This window comes from Oratosquilla oratoria, chromosome 35 (genome assembly GCF_046742065.1).
Source record: "Oratosquilla oratoria isolate Oo_2021 chromosome 35, ASM4674206v1, whole genome shotgun sequence".
Lineage (NCBI taxonomy): Eukaryota > Metazoa > Arthropoda > Malacostraca > Stomatopoda > Squillidae > Oratosquilla > Oratosquilla oratoria.
In genome coordinates this window covers 22558994-22576493 of record NC_134811.1, presented here as the reverse complement: position 1 = coordinate 22576493, position 17500 = coordinate 22558994, and the positions used below count along the sequence as shown (strand labels likewise).

Below are 17500 nucleotides of genomic sequence, written 5' to 3'. Positions count from 1 at the left end.
TTTACCCCATGTGTCTACTTTTGCTACTTCCTACGGTACTGGTACTACTACCAGTAGTAGTACTAGTGCTACTACTGATCCTGCCGCCGCCGCCACCACCACCACCACCACCACCACCACCATTACAACTACAATTATTACTAAAAATACTTCACATAGTATTACTTCCATTACGGTAATTGTACGACTAGCAGTATTACTGGCAAGAATAAGAGTAATAATACCGTCAATAAATGTTGTAGTAGTAGTAACCATTTACCAGTTTTAGCGCTCAAAAAAGCAGTGATATAACATTAGGACGAGATGTATACGCTTTAAGCACAAACGGAGAAATTGAAAAGAAACTCTACATTGGATTCCGGATCTCCACCAGAGCAATTTCGATTTTCCAAAAGGTTAAATCGGTTAACTTAAAATTTCAATCGAAATTGTTATGAACGAGATCTAAATATTCGGCCGCGAAAGATTCGAAAAAGTTTCGTTCACGGTTTTCATAACCAAAGCCAGACACAAAATGCTATATCATATGTTATGACTAACATGTAGCCTACATACAAGGATACTGATACGAATACAAAAAAAATCCTCATTTAAGCATTATTTTACCAACCCAGTCGCAAGAAAAATAATTTAAAAGATCAAAGCTCTCGACATATTTTTCTGTTTACAAAATTTCCGTCATCTGTTACCATATCTTACACATTACGTAAGCCCATGGATGTCTTGAAGTCAATACTCTTTCATCGGCTAAATGTTTGGAGAATATATCCTGAAGGAATATTATTTTTATATCATTGCATGCACCTAAGAACGGGTACCTTCCTGTGACGGTCCTGCAAGACAGAGGGCGAAGCTGGCCATTTTCAAAACCCGTCAACCATCACACCTCCATCGGGAGGTGCAGCCCAAAGGGACTGACATTCGGTGTCCGAACTGGGGCCAGGATATCTCTGAATACATTTCATTTATATCTCTTACACCCTTTCACGCACAACTGTCAACCGGTGACTTATAAATAATCCCATACCAATACAACAAAGACTATAGACCAAAATTTCCAAAGAAGGGTCTCCCTCCCTGTGGGAGGGCTCGAGGACCGTTGCCTACCATTATGGGGTTGCGGGGTTTTCTACATACTGAACCCGAGGTGAAATATAGTCTAATTATTATCAATATTATTATGATAATCATTACTACTGGATATTTATATATAATCATTGCTAATGGAATCAAACATGTATTGTCAACCAGGCTGTGATAATAGAACCAAAGTTAAATCTATCAAGAACAACTTATAAATGAAATAAACCAATAGAAAAAAAAATCATACTGACCGGATACTGGTGGTACAGGTGCGCCGTTCGGGGTAACGTGGTGTAAGTGTTTGCCAAGGAGGAGGAGCTGATAGTCTTCACACCATCTCCTGCCCAGGCATCTCCTTCATGATGGAAGCAGCCGGAGGAAAGAAGTGCTGTTATTAGTAAACGGGACGTTATTTCAGGACTCGGTTATTACAAATCTAACTCGTTATTTTCTTGAAGGAGATGTCAGACTAGAATTTAAAGGAAGTTATGTGGTGGGGAACAGATTTCTCAAAGGCGCTTTTAATTGTGGGTAAAGGAGGTGTTTATAACTCAGTATGGATTTAAAGTATATTTAAAGAAGTGGAAAATATATACATATTTTTGTTACATATCAGGAGAGGACGAGAGTCCGTGGGACAGGTTTTCGGGACGTACCGTGACACTGTTTGATGATATCCGGGTTCTTTTCAATCGAGTCCTTGGACACCAGCAGTGTCTCGTCCATCAGCTGAGCCGCTTTCGAGTGAAGGACCACATTGTCGTCGTCATCCTCCTCGATCTCTTCCTTATCCCCGACGACCACTCCCGTAGTGTTCCCATCCGTGGTTCTTGGTCCGGTCCCTTCCCCTCCTCCGTCACCTCCGCCTCCACCTCCTGCACCACCTCCAGCTCCGGAGCCACGGGCGTTGTTCCTGCGACCTCGGAGGCGATTGTCGTGCCGAAGTCGAACGACGGCGAGAATGATGATGACGACCACGAGGAGTCCCGCGGCACCGCCGAAGACGACGGCGAGGACGGGTGTTATCGAGAACGACACGGAGGTCGGAGACGCATTAGGCGGCGGCGGCTTGACAGCAGCTGCACAGGGAAGATAGATGAACTTTAACACAAATGCGCACGCACACGCGCACACACACACGAAGCAGATAACGAGAGGATAAATATATAGCGAAATGTGGACGGTCAGGACCGTAGACTTATACGCAGTTTCGAGCATTCACACACACATCTCTCAGCAGCGGCAGAGTAGCACGGATAGCTTTACAACATTACTGTTATGATAATATATACCTGTATAGTACGCCCCTAATTATATCCCTTTTCCTTCCCCCATTCTTCCTGTCTATTACCCCCGTTCCACTCCTCGCACCATCCTCCATTTCCACTCCATACTCCTCCTACTTTATTTTTCTACCAATCTTCATTCTCTCTTCTTGTTTATCACAACTGCACCTCTTACTCACGTTTATCATCCATCCTCCTTTCTCCTACACCTCCGATTCATTTTATCTCTTCGTCTTCAATTACTCATTATCGTATTTATATACATTCATTCTCATGATCTTCCTTCTACCCATCCTGTTTCTTCTATTTCTGTCTTATTTTCCTATCCTATTCCTTCTCTTTCTATTAATTATTTTGACATATATCTAGTTTCTTCTCTTCTCCCTTCCATTATTTTTCTTTCGTAATATTTCCTCATTGAATTTTGTTTTTTTCTATTTTTCTGTTTCCTCCTAGTAGTCACTTCACTTCCTCTTCTCACCCCTGCTTTCAATCCTCCTCTCTCCCAACTCGAAACACTCATTCACCTCTTACCCTTCTCCCCCGTTTTCCTTCATCCTCCTCCCTCCCACTCCTCCCCCCACTCCCCCTCCATTCCTCCTCCTCGTGCGTCCACCCATCCCATCTCCTAACTCGCTTCCTGGTCGGGTTCTTTGAGACTCTTCTGAAGCGTGGTAGGTACGTACCTGTTCGTCTCTCGGCCACGTCCTTCAGGGTGTAGGCGTTGAAAGAAACCATCCCTCCTCGCCCCTTTCCGTTGTACGGGTACACTACAGCGTTCACAGTCATTCCGGGGGGCATGTCCGGAACTGAGAACACCGGAGTCTGGTGGTGATGGTGTTGAAGAGGAAGGGATGGGAAAAAACATATTAGTTTTACAGAACTATGAGACGCCATGTCAATCAACCAGTCCACCAGTCATTAATCAATGTGAACAAACAGCCTAGCAACGCACGTCCAAACCCGGGCTTCTCCAACAAAAGAGGGAGGTGGAGAAACCGAGGTTCGATTCTGTGGTGATTAACGGATGGTTTGAAATAATAAATGAAAAAAAAAGTTGCAAAAAATTGATTTGAGCTTCGCTCCGGAAGTTTCTGTAGCCAAAGAGGCCTGTTTGAACACGTCTTCAACAGAACCTGAAATGGAGTGTCAAGCACAAAGTATCTTTTTCATTCAAGGTCAATATCTCTGAAAAATAAAATATCGTGAAAGTTGGATCCATTGAAAAATAGTTTCACTTTTAAGCGCTCTGAACTACCAGCTGTAGATGAAAAAAATATATGTTAATGTATTACATATGTACATATCTGGTGAATAGAAACAAACGAAATAGAAAAGGCTACGAGATGAAACAAAGACAAGAACGCCACAGACTAACTTTAGAAAATATGTAGCATTAGAAAAATACAACTAATTCAGAAATATTACCTCACAGTAGCCATTTCTTGATACCACATAGAAAAAAAAAATCGGAAATTTCTGGAAGACCACAGAGAAACCGTCGAAGGACTAAGTATGTTATTAAGGGGACCGGCTGATCAAAAGATGAAAATCTTTATTACTTGGGTTATTGCACAGCAATTCATGCCAAGAGTTAAGGACACCATATACATCTTTCCTAACCCAAAAAAACTAATCTGCATCCCTTTCATGTTTTGCCCCCCCCCCCATCTCCCTTTCAAAAAAATTGATAATTTTGAAATGACTACTACTATAATAATTGCTGTACATGAATGAAATTAATATGGTGGAAGGACCTTATCCAGACCTTCAAACTAATAGAGAGAAATTTTAGTTAAAGTAATTAGTTTGTGGAATTTTAATTTTTATATCTTTTCCCACCCCGTCCCCCTTGAAATAGGGAATTTTTTGTTTGGCCAAAATTAACCCTTTCAGATATAAAAAAAAACGTTCTATTTCATCAATCAGGCAGATTTAGACATATTATGTGTGAATTTTCATTGAAATTGATTAAGACGTTATGGAGTAGAAGTTTGAAGGTATAAAACTTAGGTTTTGAGATACGGGCCGTCAAATTTTTCACTAACTTTGAAACCCCTACATACTAATATATAAATAAGAGATATCATGGCATTTCCTTATTTATCTTTTTAGGCTTGAATGTTGATGATATTTAGAAAAAAAATTATTCATATTGTCATATATGTTGATGTCCAGTCATATAATCCTCTGTCTTCTGGCTCCTGGTCCCCACCTGCATTTTAGGCAGGTTATTACATTAGGGTGTCATAGCTTGCTTACTTTGTAATTCTTGCCTTTTCCTAGCTTCCTGAAGGTGTTTGGTTTGCTTGCGAGGACATGGCATTTAAAAAACAGCTTGTCAAATGACAAAAGGATTGATGGTGGCTTGCAGTGGAGCGTATCACTCAATTTTTGTCTACTGTTTATCGCTTTCTGAGGCATCTACCCATTCTGGGGTCTATATATAACCTCTGGTACAGAGACAGAGTTGCCAGAAGTCACTAGGAATAGCACTCAATCATTACAAATTATTGTTATTTTATGCAAGAAAATATATATTGAAGTGAACAATACGTATCAGAGGGCCGAGTGGGGGTCGAGTTATAAGGCGAATTTTGATTAAATACTCCACATACAGACTGTCGATTGCCATACGCAGATGTAGACATTTTTTCCCAGTTCTTCATTTTTATCCCAATTTTCATCGATTATTGACCAGCCGGTCCCCTTAAATGAATATGTAAATATCTCCAACGCGCAAAGTTGCGGTCTTCTACTTGTATGAACGTTATTAAAGAGAAGACCATACTACTGCAATTAAGAGGTGAAAGAAAATAAATGAAATAGAAAACAGAGAAGAATGTACACAGGCAAAGAAGGGAAAATGGTAACAAGGATAAGGAAGACGTAACGCAGGTATGAAGTAGAAAATGGATAGGAAAATAAAGATGATGGACTGCAGCACAGAGAACAGAAGAGGAGGAAGGTAGCAGTGAGGGGGGTTGCGAGAAAGGAGAACAAAGGGAAGAGAGTGGGAGGGGGTAGTAGGTTGAAAAAGAGAAGAGTGGGAGGGGAGGGAGGAGAAGGTTCAAGGAGGGGAAAGAGATGAGTATGAAGATGAGAAAGATCTAGAGGGGGGAGGTAGACGAGAACGAAAGGGAGATGGACCAGGATTAATACCAAGAATAGAGGTAAGGGGAAAAAAAAATTGTGTATGTTCTTCGGCAAGAAGAACGGCACCACCAAATAAAATACTCACGCAGGCGCGCCCACACTATTACGTATCGTTATTACTGCTACCTCTCGTTGTTATTGTCATTACTGCTCACTGTTGTCATTAGTATTACCACTAGAAGTCATTCTTGTTCAATAAGGACAACAGTAACGAGTGGTAACTATATTACTATCACCTCTCCTTGTGACAGTAACGAGAGGTAATAGTAATGATTACAATTACCAATCGTTGAGCAATGTGAGGTGGTAAAGATAACATCAACGCGTGGTATCAGTAACAATATTACTATTACCACTCGTTTATCTTTTGGTACGGTCACCAGCAACGAAACGCAATATTACGATAACCATTCTTTTGCTATCGTTGCTGTTAACATGAACGAGTGGTATTAGTAATTCATATTACACTCGACAGCCATAAGAGGTAAAAGTAATGAGGGGTAGTAGTAAAGATAACGAGTGGTAGTGATAATATTACTGAGAGGTATTAGTAATGATTACAATTACAACTCGGTCATTATAGTAATTGTGGTTACATTACTATTACCACTATCTGATGTTAGCAGCAGTGAGAAGTAATAGCAACAACTGGTTATCGTGATATGACCACTCGTTTATCTCTTAGTTACCACCCGTTGCTGTTAACATGAACAAGCGGTAATAGTAAAGTAATAATTACATGACTATTACCAGTTGTTCATGTTAACAGCAACGGGTGGGAACTAAGATAAACGAGTGGTCATATTACGATAACCACTCGTTGCTATTACTTCTCATCAGCGAGTGGTAATTACTCTTACCACTATTTGACACCAATGAAAGGTAAAAGAAATGGTAACTGGTGGTAATGATAATGACAACAGAAACGAGAGGTAATGGTAGTCATCATTACCACTAGTTACCATTTCTATTACCTTTCAAATAGTGGTAATTACCACTCGCTGATGAGAAGTAATAGCAACGACTGGTTATCGTAATATTAACTCGTTTATCTGGTGACATTTCTGAGTTAAAAACAACGAGTGGTAATAATAATATCGTTGATATATTACGATAACCAGTCGTTCCTTTTACTTGAAAGGCAATAGAAATGGTAATGACAACAGAAACGAGCGGTAGTTGTAGTAATGACTGGTTATCGTAATATTGAGTCTCTTTGCTGGTGACATTTCTGAGAGTTAAAAACAACGAGTGGTAATAATAATATCGTTGATATTGCTCAGTGGTAAGAGTAATTACCACTCGCTGATGAGAAGTTAGCAACGACTGGTTATCGTTATATTGAACTCGTTTATCTCAACATGAACAACTGTAATAGTAATGTAATATTACTTTACTATGACTATTACCTCTCAGTAGTCTTATCATCATTACCACCAATTATCTCGTTATAAACTCATTGCTGTCAACGAGTGGTAATAGTGATTGCACTACTATTACCACTCGTTCACGGCAATGAGAGGTAACAGTAATGGTAACTGGTGGTAATGACAGCAATGACTGGTTATCGTAATATTGTCGTTTCCGAGAGTTAAAAACAACGAGTGGTAATAATATCGTTGATAATATTACGATAACCAGTCGTTGCTATTACTTCTCATCAGCGAGTGGTAATTACTCTTACCACTATTTGACAGCAATGAAAGGTAATAGAAATGGTAACTAGTGGTAATGATGACTACCATTACCTCGTATTATCAGCGATATTATTATTACCGCTCGTTGCTGTTATCGTTACTCTTCAGAGCAATGCGAGGTAATAGTTGCTGTTGTCTTTACCATTTCCACCAGTTGTCATATTACTTCTCACTGCTGCCAACAAGTGGAAATAGTAATTACATTACTACTCGTTCATATTAACAGCAATGGGTGGTAGTAGTAATTATAACAGAAAGGAAAGAACAACTGGTTATTACCGGTAATATTGCGTCTCGATGCTGGTGACAGTACTGAGCGATACTGTTATCTCTGAGTACTGTCACCAATTAGGAGACGCAATATTACGATAACCAGTCATAGCTGTTATTACTACTCATACCAGTGGTAATTATTACCCCCCTTTGATAATGAAAGGTAATAGTAGTTCTTTACAATTACCACCGGTTATCATTGTTGTCAAAGAGTGGTAATAGTAATTGCATTACTATTACCACTATTTGACTAGCAATGAAAGGTAACAGTAATGGTAACAGGTGGTAATGACAACAGAAACGAGCGGTAGCTATAGTAATGTCATTACCGCTCGTTTCTGTTGTCATTACCACTATTTGACTAGCAATGAAATGTAATAGAAATGGTAACTAGTGATATGACAACAGAAACGAGCGGTAATGACATTACTATAGCTACCGCTCGTTTCTGTTGTCATTACCACCTGTTACCATTTCTATTACCACTATTTGACTAGCAATGAAATGTAATAGAAATGGTAACTAGTGATATGACAACAGAAACGAGCGGTAATGACATTACTATAGCTACCGCTCGTTTCTGTTGTCATTACCACCTGTTACCATTACTGTTACCTTTCATTGCTAGTCAAATAGTGGTAATAGTAATGCAATTACTATTACCACTCTTTGACAACAATGATAACCGGTGGTAATTGTAAAGAACTACTATTACCTTTCATTATCAAAGGGGGGTAATAATTACCACTGGTATGAGTAGTAATAACAGCTACGACTGGTTATCGTAATATTGCGTCTCTAATTGGTGACAGTACTCAGAGATAACAGTATCGCTCAGTACTATCACCAGCATCGAGACGCAATATTACCGGTAATAACCAGTTGTTCTTTCCTTTCTGTTATAATTACTATTACCTCGCATTGCTCTGAAGAGTAACGAGTGGTAAATGTAATATTACCACTTCTTGCTGTCGAGATATGAGAGGGAATACGGCTGCGTCAAAATTTTGCTTACACACACTACCTCACCCCCCCCGTCCATTCTACCTCAGCATTCAACATCATCCATGTCCTCTCCCCTCTTTCTCCCGTCCTTCACCCCATCCATCCAATCCTAGGACGTCCCCTCATGTCATCTCCCTCCACACCTCTTTTACTAGTCTTTCTTCACTCATTCTTTCCATGTGTCCAAACCATCCTAATATTTTTTCATCAACCCTATCTCCCAGCTCCCTTTCCACCCCTGTTCTCCTCCTCACCTCCTCATTTCTCACTCTATCTAGCCTAGTAACCCCCATCATACTTCTCAGACACTTCATCTCAAACACATTCAAGCTCCTTCTCTCTTCCTCTCTCATGTTCCATGTTTCTGCTCCATACAGTGCTGTTGGCACAATCACTCCTTCATACAGTCTCCTCTTAGCATACCATTCCCAAATGTCTATTCCTCATTACACTTTTTAATCCACCAAGGCATTTACTCGCTTCTCTCAATCTACATTCTACCTCCACCTTTACTCCACCTTTTCCTGCCACATTTGCACCCAAGTATCTAAAACTATCCACTTCCTCCAGTTGCTCTCCCCTAATGCTCACTTCCAGATTACTGCCACTTTCACCCCTTGTACATCTCATCACCTTACTTTTACCCACATTTATCTTTAGCTTTCTTCTATCACACACTCTCCCAAACTCTGTCACCAACTTCCTCAATCCCTCCTCCGATCCTGCCACAAGCGCAGTGTCGTCCGCAAACAACAGCTAGCTCACCTCCCACTTTTCTCCATTTTCTTTAACCATCTCCAATCCCTGACCCACTACCCTTGCATTTACCTCTCGCACTACCCCATCCATGTATAAGTTGAACAGCCAGGGAGACATAACACATCCTTGACGAAGTCCCACCTTTACCTCAAACCACTCACTCTCTCCATTTCTAATCCTGACACAAGCTCTACTACTCTCATAAAAACTCTTGACAGCTCCCAGAAGCTTTCCTCCTATCCCGTATATCCGCATAACCTCCCACAGTGCCTTTCTGTCTACCCTGTCGTAAGCCTTTTCCAGATCCATAAAGGCCCAAAAAACATCATTCCCCTTTCCTATATGCATAAATAATGGAGAAAAGTGGGAGGTGAGCCAGCTGTTGTTTGCGGACGACACTGCGCTTGTGGCAGGATCGGAGGAGGGTTTGAGGAAGTTGGTGACAGAGTTTGGGAGAGTGTGTGATAGAAGAAAGCTGAAGATAAATGTGGGTAAAAGTAAGGTGATGAGATGTACAAGGGGTGAAAGTGGCAGTAATCTGGAAGTGAGCATTAGGGGAGAGCAACTGGAGGAAGTGGATAGTTTTAGATACTTGGGTGCAAATGTGGCAGGAAAAGGTGGAGTGAAGGTGGAGGTAGAATGTAGATTGAGAGAAGCGAGTAAATGCCTTGGTGGATTAAAAAGTGTAATAAGGAATAGACATTTGGGAATGGATGCTAAGAGGAGACTGTATGAAGGAGTGATTGTGCCAACAGCACTGTATGGAGCAGAAACATGGAACATGAGAGAGGAAGAGAGAAGGAGCTTGAATGTGTTTGAGATGAAGTGTCTGAGAAGTATGATGGGGGTTACTAGGCTAGATAGAGTGAGGAATGAGGAGGTGAGGAGGAGAACAGGGGTGGAAAGGGAGTTGGGAGATAGGGTTGATGAAAGAGTATTAGGATGGTTTGGACACATGGAAAGAATGAGTGAAGACTAGTAAAGGAGGTATGGAAGGCAGATGTGGAGGAAGTGAACATGAGGGGACGTCCTAGGATGAGATGGATGGATGGGGTGAAGGGGGCTTTGGGGAAGAGGGGAATGTCTGTTGAGGAAGGACGGGAGAGGACAGAAGACAGGGGTGAATGGAGAATGGTTGTATATGGAAGATGTTGTGATGCATGAGGTGGAATGGGCGGAGGGATGGGGGGGGTGAGATAGTGTGTGTGAGCAAATTTTGACGCAGCCCGAAGGGATTTCTCCCTCTCCTTTATATGGGGGGACGGAGAGGGGGGGTCACCGATTTAATGAAGCGGCCTTGCTGTGGATGTGCTGTGTCTTGCGACACTGCTTCTGACCCAGGGCAGTGGACAGGGTGCAGGGATGACCCGTCATCTAGGAGGTGCTAAGATGGGAGGGAGGGTGGAGGGGTGTGGAGTGTTTTCAGGGATGGAATGGGTGGGAATGATTTTATGCCTTTTCCTTTTTGGCTACCTCCCTAGTAAGGGGGAAAAAGCCTTGGTATATATATGTATGTATATGCATAAAAGAAATCATGCAAGATAAACTGCAATGTATAGACAACTTGAGACGGTAACCTTGAGAATCTCGGGAAAAGAGAAAGAGACGCAAGACGTGAAGAACGACGAGAAAAGAAAAAGAGAACAAAGTTCTTTAGGTGACGAAGGGGAAGATTCTTCGACTCTTTCCAGTAGTGACACTGAACCAGGAGGAAGAGCTATACATCAGTAAAACGAGAACGAAATCACGGCAATAGGCTTTAAAGGGAGTCATTAAACGGGTCATGGGGGAGAGCATACAAATGAAAACGAAGAGCATGTACAGGAGATATCGAGAGAACAAAATGAACATTGTACTGGCAACAGGATGATGAGAAAGTAAAAGAAAAGGATATAATTGGGAATAAAGGAAATGGTGGAAGAAAATTACGAATTATCAAGTCCCAGATAAAGTGAAGAGAGGAAGAGAGAGAGAGAGAGAGAGAGGTGAATACGATACTGAAGGAAAGTCTCCAACGTCAAGGTGTCAGTTTTCGGAGTAGGAAAACAAGCTTTGGTGGTAACTATCATGATGTTGAAATTCACTTTTTCTACCGTTATTACAAAATTTCATTTAAGTGCAGTGGTTGTGTTCTGTCCGTTGATTAGTTGAGCTCATTAGAGAGGCTTTATTTAACTTAGGGGACGTCCAATAAAAGGTCATTGTTGTCTTGATCTTAATGCTGAGTAGAATTCGTGTTTTATTTATTTTATAATATCCTTCAGTTCGGTGGGGAGGAGGAGGAAGTTGTGTGTTTTATGTCGGACTAATCAAAGTAATAATAAAAAAGTAAAAAAAAGGAAAGAAGGGAAGTTTACTCACGGGTACAGGAAACATAAGAAAACAAAAGTGAAAAGTTGAGATAACACAATAAAGGATAGAGAAAGAAGACAAGGCTAGTAACAAGAGCAGTAAAGGAAGAACAGAAGAAGAAAAGTAAAGAGAATAGAGGGAAAGAGAAAAGAAACAACTTGGATGATATGGAAATAACGACGCAGTCCATAGATGCATAGGAATAATACAGTAAGGGGATTAAATATACTAAGCAACGATAATTTAGTAACTCAATGATCACCAGAAATGATTAAGAATGGAGGCTTTGGGCTCGGAATAAGGGACATGGGAAGAAATAAAGTAATTTGGAGAAAGAAGAAAATAGAGAAATGTAGGAAGGAGACGGAATAAAGTTGGTATATGGGAGTGAAATGGATGAAGAAGAAACATGTAAAAACGGCAAAAACATCAGAGGGGAGATATGGGAGGAAACACTTTGAAAAAAAAAAAGGAAATTTAAGGGAAAGAATAAGGAAGAACATAGAAAAGGACGTGGAAATAAAAAATAAAAGGGATAAGGACAATTTAAGAAAGGAGGGAGAGAAAAGGAAGGAAGATGGAGGAGAGGTACAACAACAATAGGTGAAGGTAGAGACGAAAGGAAAATGAGTTGGAAAAGAAATAGAAAAAGAAACCTATGAAAAGGTAGAGAAAAGATTTAAAAAAGGAAAGTAGAAGAAAAAGCAGTAGCTGGAACAGGTCAAGTAAGCCAAGGAGATCGACTACCTTGAGGACCGTGTGAAGAAAAGGAAACGAAGAGGATAAGAAGTAGCAGAAGGCAAACAAATTCGAAGATTTTGGCGATAATGATAAGGAAGAGAAAAAAGAAAAAGGAGGATGAGGAGGGAGAGGAGCTTTGTGGACATTAGGAAGAACCCGAGGTTTGGAAAACTACATCATTCCTCAAAAGTATTGGCAGCAGGCTAAAAGAAGCAGGAGAAAGAAATGAAACTTGCTGGTGCGAAAATGAGCTAAAAACTGAGCCTTCAGATATATGTGTGGACGGACACACACACACACACACCATATTGCAGAAAATCTGATCACGGAAATGTCATATTTTAAAATCATGGCGAAACTGGTCACCCAGGTCATGTAAAAATTATTTATGTGTGTGTGTGTGTGTGTGTGTGTGAGAGAGAGAGAGAGTCCACGAGTGCTTACACTTTATCCGTCTCTTACCTGGTTGGATACATTAGCTAGTAGCTTGCTTCCATTCGGTTCGTACAGCTCCAGTATAAACGTCTGCGCAAGTCCTCCATCAAATCCCGCTGAACAGCGCACATTGACCACATCCACAGAAAGGTTGTATGCGGAGCAGTTGTGGACTGGATCAGGACGACCTGAGGATGTGATAAGTTTATAATTAGATTCTATGAGGGACAATGTTAACATTTTCAGCATTTTGGTGAAAATGTTAAATTTATGAAATTGCCTAGTGTAGGCCTTATGGTTTCTTGCAGTCTCCTTCATTCTTATGTTCTTATATTAAATAGGTGGCGAGCTCCGGAGACGAAACTTGCTGTTACACAACTTCTGAAAGAAGTATGAAATGGATATTTGACAAACGGATCGCTCGATATCAAGAGTTTATGGATAAAGGAAAGTTTCCTATAGCACATAAATATGCCTGTAATTACAAACACAGAAGGGAAGGTGAGGCGCGTGCGCCAGAAACGTAGACACATAAAAATACTGATGTGCAGCATCTGAATTCATATACACTGCGCTTGTAGCAGGATCAGAAGAGGGCTCAAGGAAAGTGTGCGAGAGAAAGGAAGTTGAAAATGAATGTGGGTAAAAGTAAGGTGATGAGATGTACAAGGGGAGAGGATGGCAGCAAACTGGAAGCGAGTATTAAGGGAGAGAGGCTGGAGAAAGTGGATATCTTTAGATACTTAGGGGCGAATGTGGCGGGAAAGGGAGGAGTGGAGGTGGAGGTAGAATGTAGATTGAGAGAAACAAGTGAATGCCTTGGTGGATTAAAAAAGTGTAATGAGAAATAGATATGTGGGAATGGATGCTAAGAGGAGATTGTATGAAGGAGTGATTGTGCTGACAGCACTGCATGGGGGCAGAAACATGAAACATAAGAAGAGTTCAAATGTATCCGAGATGAAATGCCTGAAAAGTATGGTTGGGGTTACTAGGCTGGATAGAGTGAGAAACGAGGTGAGGATGAGAGCGGGGTAGGAAAAGAAGTTGGGAGATAGGGTTGAAATATTATTGGGATGATTTGGATACATGGAAAGAATGAGTAGAGAAATATTAGTTAAAGAAGTGTGGAAAGTAGAGGTGGATGGAGTGAATATGAGGGGCGACCAAGGATGAGATGGATGGATGGGGTCAAAAAGGCATTGGGAAAGTGGGATATGTCGGTTGACGAAGGATGGGAGACCACAGAAGGTAAGGGTGGGGGGGGGGAGAATGGTTGTGTATGAATGATGCTGTGACGCATGAGAGTGGATGGGGGATGGGGGGGGAGTATGTGTTAATGATATTCTGACGTAACCCGAAGGGATTTCTCTTCGTCTTTTTTATGCATGAGGGACGGAAAGGGGGGGGGGCGCGATTAAATGAAGAGGCCTTGCTGTGAATGTGTTGTGTCCTGTGGCATTGCTTATTACCTAGGGCAGTGGGCGACATGCAGGGATTGCGCGATCTTTTGACTTCAAAAGTCCATCACTCATTAACAAGCTATATATATCGTTAGTTCGTCCACATTTGGAATATGCTGTTTCCGTATGGTCACCGAATCTCATTAAAGACATTGACAGACTGGAAAAAAGTACAACAGCGAGCCACAAAACTGATTCCAAATATCAAAAATGAATTATACGAACATCGACTAAAACATATGAATCTGTTTTCCCTAAAAAAGCGTAGACTCAGAGGTGACTTGATACAGGTCTTTAAGATTCTAAAGGGAATTGACAACATCTTCACATTGAATGAGAATCAGAAAAGAAACAATGGCCTCAAACTGTCCGGAAATAGATTCAATTTGGAAGTGGGTAGAAACAACTTCGCCAATGGAATAAACTTCCTGCACAGGTAGTGCAATGTAGTTCATTTGGAAGCTTTAAGAATCATTTAGATAAACATCTAAGCCAGATGCTGTAATGATTATAATTTATTTTATATTATCTGTTTTTGTTTTGTTATCATTTGTCTGTTTTTCATTTATTTTTAGTTATATGCCAATTTATTATTATTCACTATTTACCTGTTTGTTTATTATTTAAATATACATAAGCATTTATTTACGTATTTTATTTGTTACATTATTATTATTATTTTTTTTTGCATCCGACCTAGATATGGACCAAAAGGTCTCCTGTCGGCATGCTCCGCCTCTGTAATCCTTTGAAAGTGGATATATGGCTTTGACTTTAGGTATTTCCCTTGCCAGGGGGGAAAAAGCCCTTGGTATATGTATGCACACACACACACACACATATATATATATATATATACTATAAACTAGTGAAAATGTTGATTGTTTAATAAAGTATTATTATATGATTTGTGATACCTGGTGTTTCATTATCTAATTGAATTTTAAAGAACTCTTGCACGGAAGACATACAAACCATTTCTAAGAATCTATCATCGATTCATTTTCCAAGAACAGGTAACATAATGCCAGTGTAAAAAAAGGGAACAAGATCCCAATGATAAAAGGAACTCTACATTTGACAAACGCACTCCATACGAAGATGAATCGGCTACTTATACAGCAGCACAAGTAGGATACGAATTTAAAAGCACATTGTAAATCAACCAATACAAGAGATTTATCAATGGTGGTAACCACACGAATTCTTTAGTACAGTTATCCTCTAAATAATCGATAAACAATGTTTCAAGTGCTGTGCGTGAGCCACTAAAGAATAAGGAATATCTCCGTGTAATGCTTCATTTATAGGAAATGTGGGTAAACTGCGTTATAAGTACTGAACTCCACTAGGATTTCTTTTATCTTGTACCCAGTGCCCTGAAGCTGAAAAGACCTGCCGCCATTCTTTGAGACTTCAGCTTGAGAAAGGCTTCTGAAGAACAGTTCGGAAAAATGCAGTCGGTATGTAAGCTAACGAGACTCAGATCACTTGTGTACAAAACAAAAATGGCGGCACACCAGGCTAGCATGCTATCTGCTTTTTCTACTTCGTTTGAGTAGATATGACTTCGGTTAAAACTTTCTACACCTTCGTAAGAAAACCTCAACAATGCGTCTAACATTCGTTTTCAAGGTTTAACTTCTCTTAATTTGTCATTCAGCTTTTCACTTTATGACGTAAAAGTATTTGAAAAATTGAAAAAAACAAAAGATCGTAACCGAAGTAATCTATACTCAAACGAAGTAGCAAAGGCAAGTAGCATGCTAGCGAGAAATGCTTCGTGTGCTGCGACTTGAGGGGAAAGTGTGAAACTGAACAGAGGACTGTGGGAAACGTAAAGCTACACACATGAATGAAGATCAGTAACTATCAACAACTAGGCCAACTTGAGGAAATCGGAGTTAAGAGAGTTGGAAGAGAAGTATATGCTGTAAAAATAGTCTGAAGATCAAAGGCACTGATGAGCCTGTCATGTGCTTTGAGTATATCAAACACAAGGTAAGGATTACGCCATTCCCCCCCCCTCCATCCTCTCCCGAAAAATATGGGGTGGGTGGCTGATGGCAAGAGTTGTACATGAAACTTAGATCGCCAATAGAGCGTATTTTATGGACACTGTATTGATAAGCAAAGAAAACGTAACGAATTGATGAATGTTATTGGGTTTCCTGTCAAGAACAGGCAACAAAACATTGGGTAAAACATTACAGCTACAGGAGGGTACTTATAATGCCGGGAGTTACAGGCAAAAATTATTACAAGCGTAATAATTCAGGACTGTTTCAGTAACCGACTGAAAGTGGTAAGGAGAGGAGAGCAGTCGCCGGTTGTCAGTTCTCCATGTGTAAAGATCGTGGGCCCACCCCAGAGACCGAGTGTCAGCCCCTCAAGGTTGCACATTCTAATAGAGATGAGGGGGTTGTCGGGTTTTGAAAACGGGAAGCTTTGCTGTCTATTTTCCAGGACTACCAGGTACCCGTCTTTGGTCCCGGTCCAGCTCTTTCCAGGGATAATACTGAACGCCATCAGAGTGACTGGGACTACAAAGAATGTATATCATTCTGTACATGTGATTGATAAGGTCCTGGAAATGGTATAAGACTAATAACAATTAAGCCTCTGACATATTTTATTTATATTCGAATGCTTATTTTTTCGGATAATCTGTTTTTTTTCCAAGGTTCCGAGAAGAAGTAAACATTACAAGCTTCGCAGAACATTGAAGGACAAAGTAAATCCAGATTAAGGAGTTTGAATATACGCTTAGTCGGACTAGAAATTTCCTTCAAAATCTAGGATTGTAAAACATCACTGTACACCAAATGATACAAGGATTTTCTTTCAAAAATCTAAATTTAAGAGTGTAAATGTATACATAACACCCGAAATCTGGACTTCTGTAACACACACTATGCATATTTATGGGCCATGGAGACGGAAGCCGTGATCATTCCATAGGAAATCAATGAATCGGTGTCTCATGGGATCCGAGCACCTAATGTGAAGAAGTGCGTGTGTGGATGATGGTTTACAGTGGAACAGTAATGGCACAATGAAGTTAGTAAAGGTGATTAAGCTATAGTCGGAGAATACTACCCATATTAAAGCGTGACAGAAAAGTGCCATTGGCGTGAGGCATGAAAATGAATAGAAATGTTGGGTCTGTGACCAAGATGGTGATGAATGAATTAATTCAAGTTAACGAAAAATTAGGAGCTAATGATTAGTACAAGAATATCTTAACGTC

At 40.4% G+C, this 17500-nt stretch overlaps 1 protein-coding gene across 1 annotated transcript in view; it reads right to left on the bottom strand.

Annotated features, from left to right (window-relative positions):
* The window catches only part of LOC143018581 (uncharacterized), a 266215-nt gene that overhangs the window by 6649 nt on the left and 242066 nt on the right, over positions 1-17500 (bottom strand). Inside the window, exons 10-13 of the mRNA XM_076174071.1 lie at positions 12815-12975; positions 3056-3194; positions 1740-2162; positions 1335-1471 (exon numbers count right to left, since the gene is read on the bottom strand). Of these exons, the coding sequence (XP_076030186.1) occupies positions 1335-1471; positions 1740-2162; positions 3056-3194; positions 12815-12975 (860 nt within the window). The remainder of the gene's footprint in view (positions 1-1334; positions 1472-1739; positions 2163-3055; positions 3195-12814; positions 12976-17500) is intronic.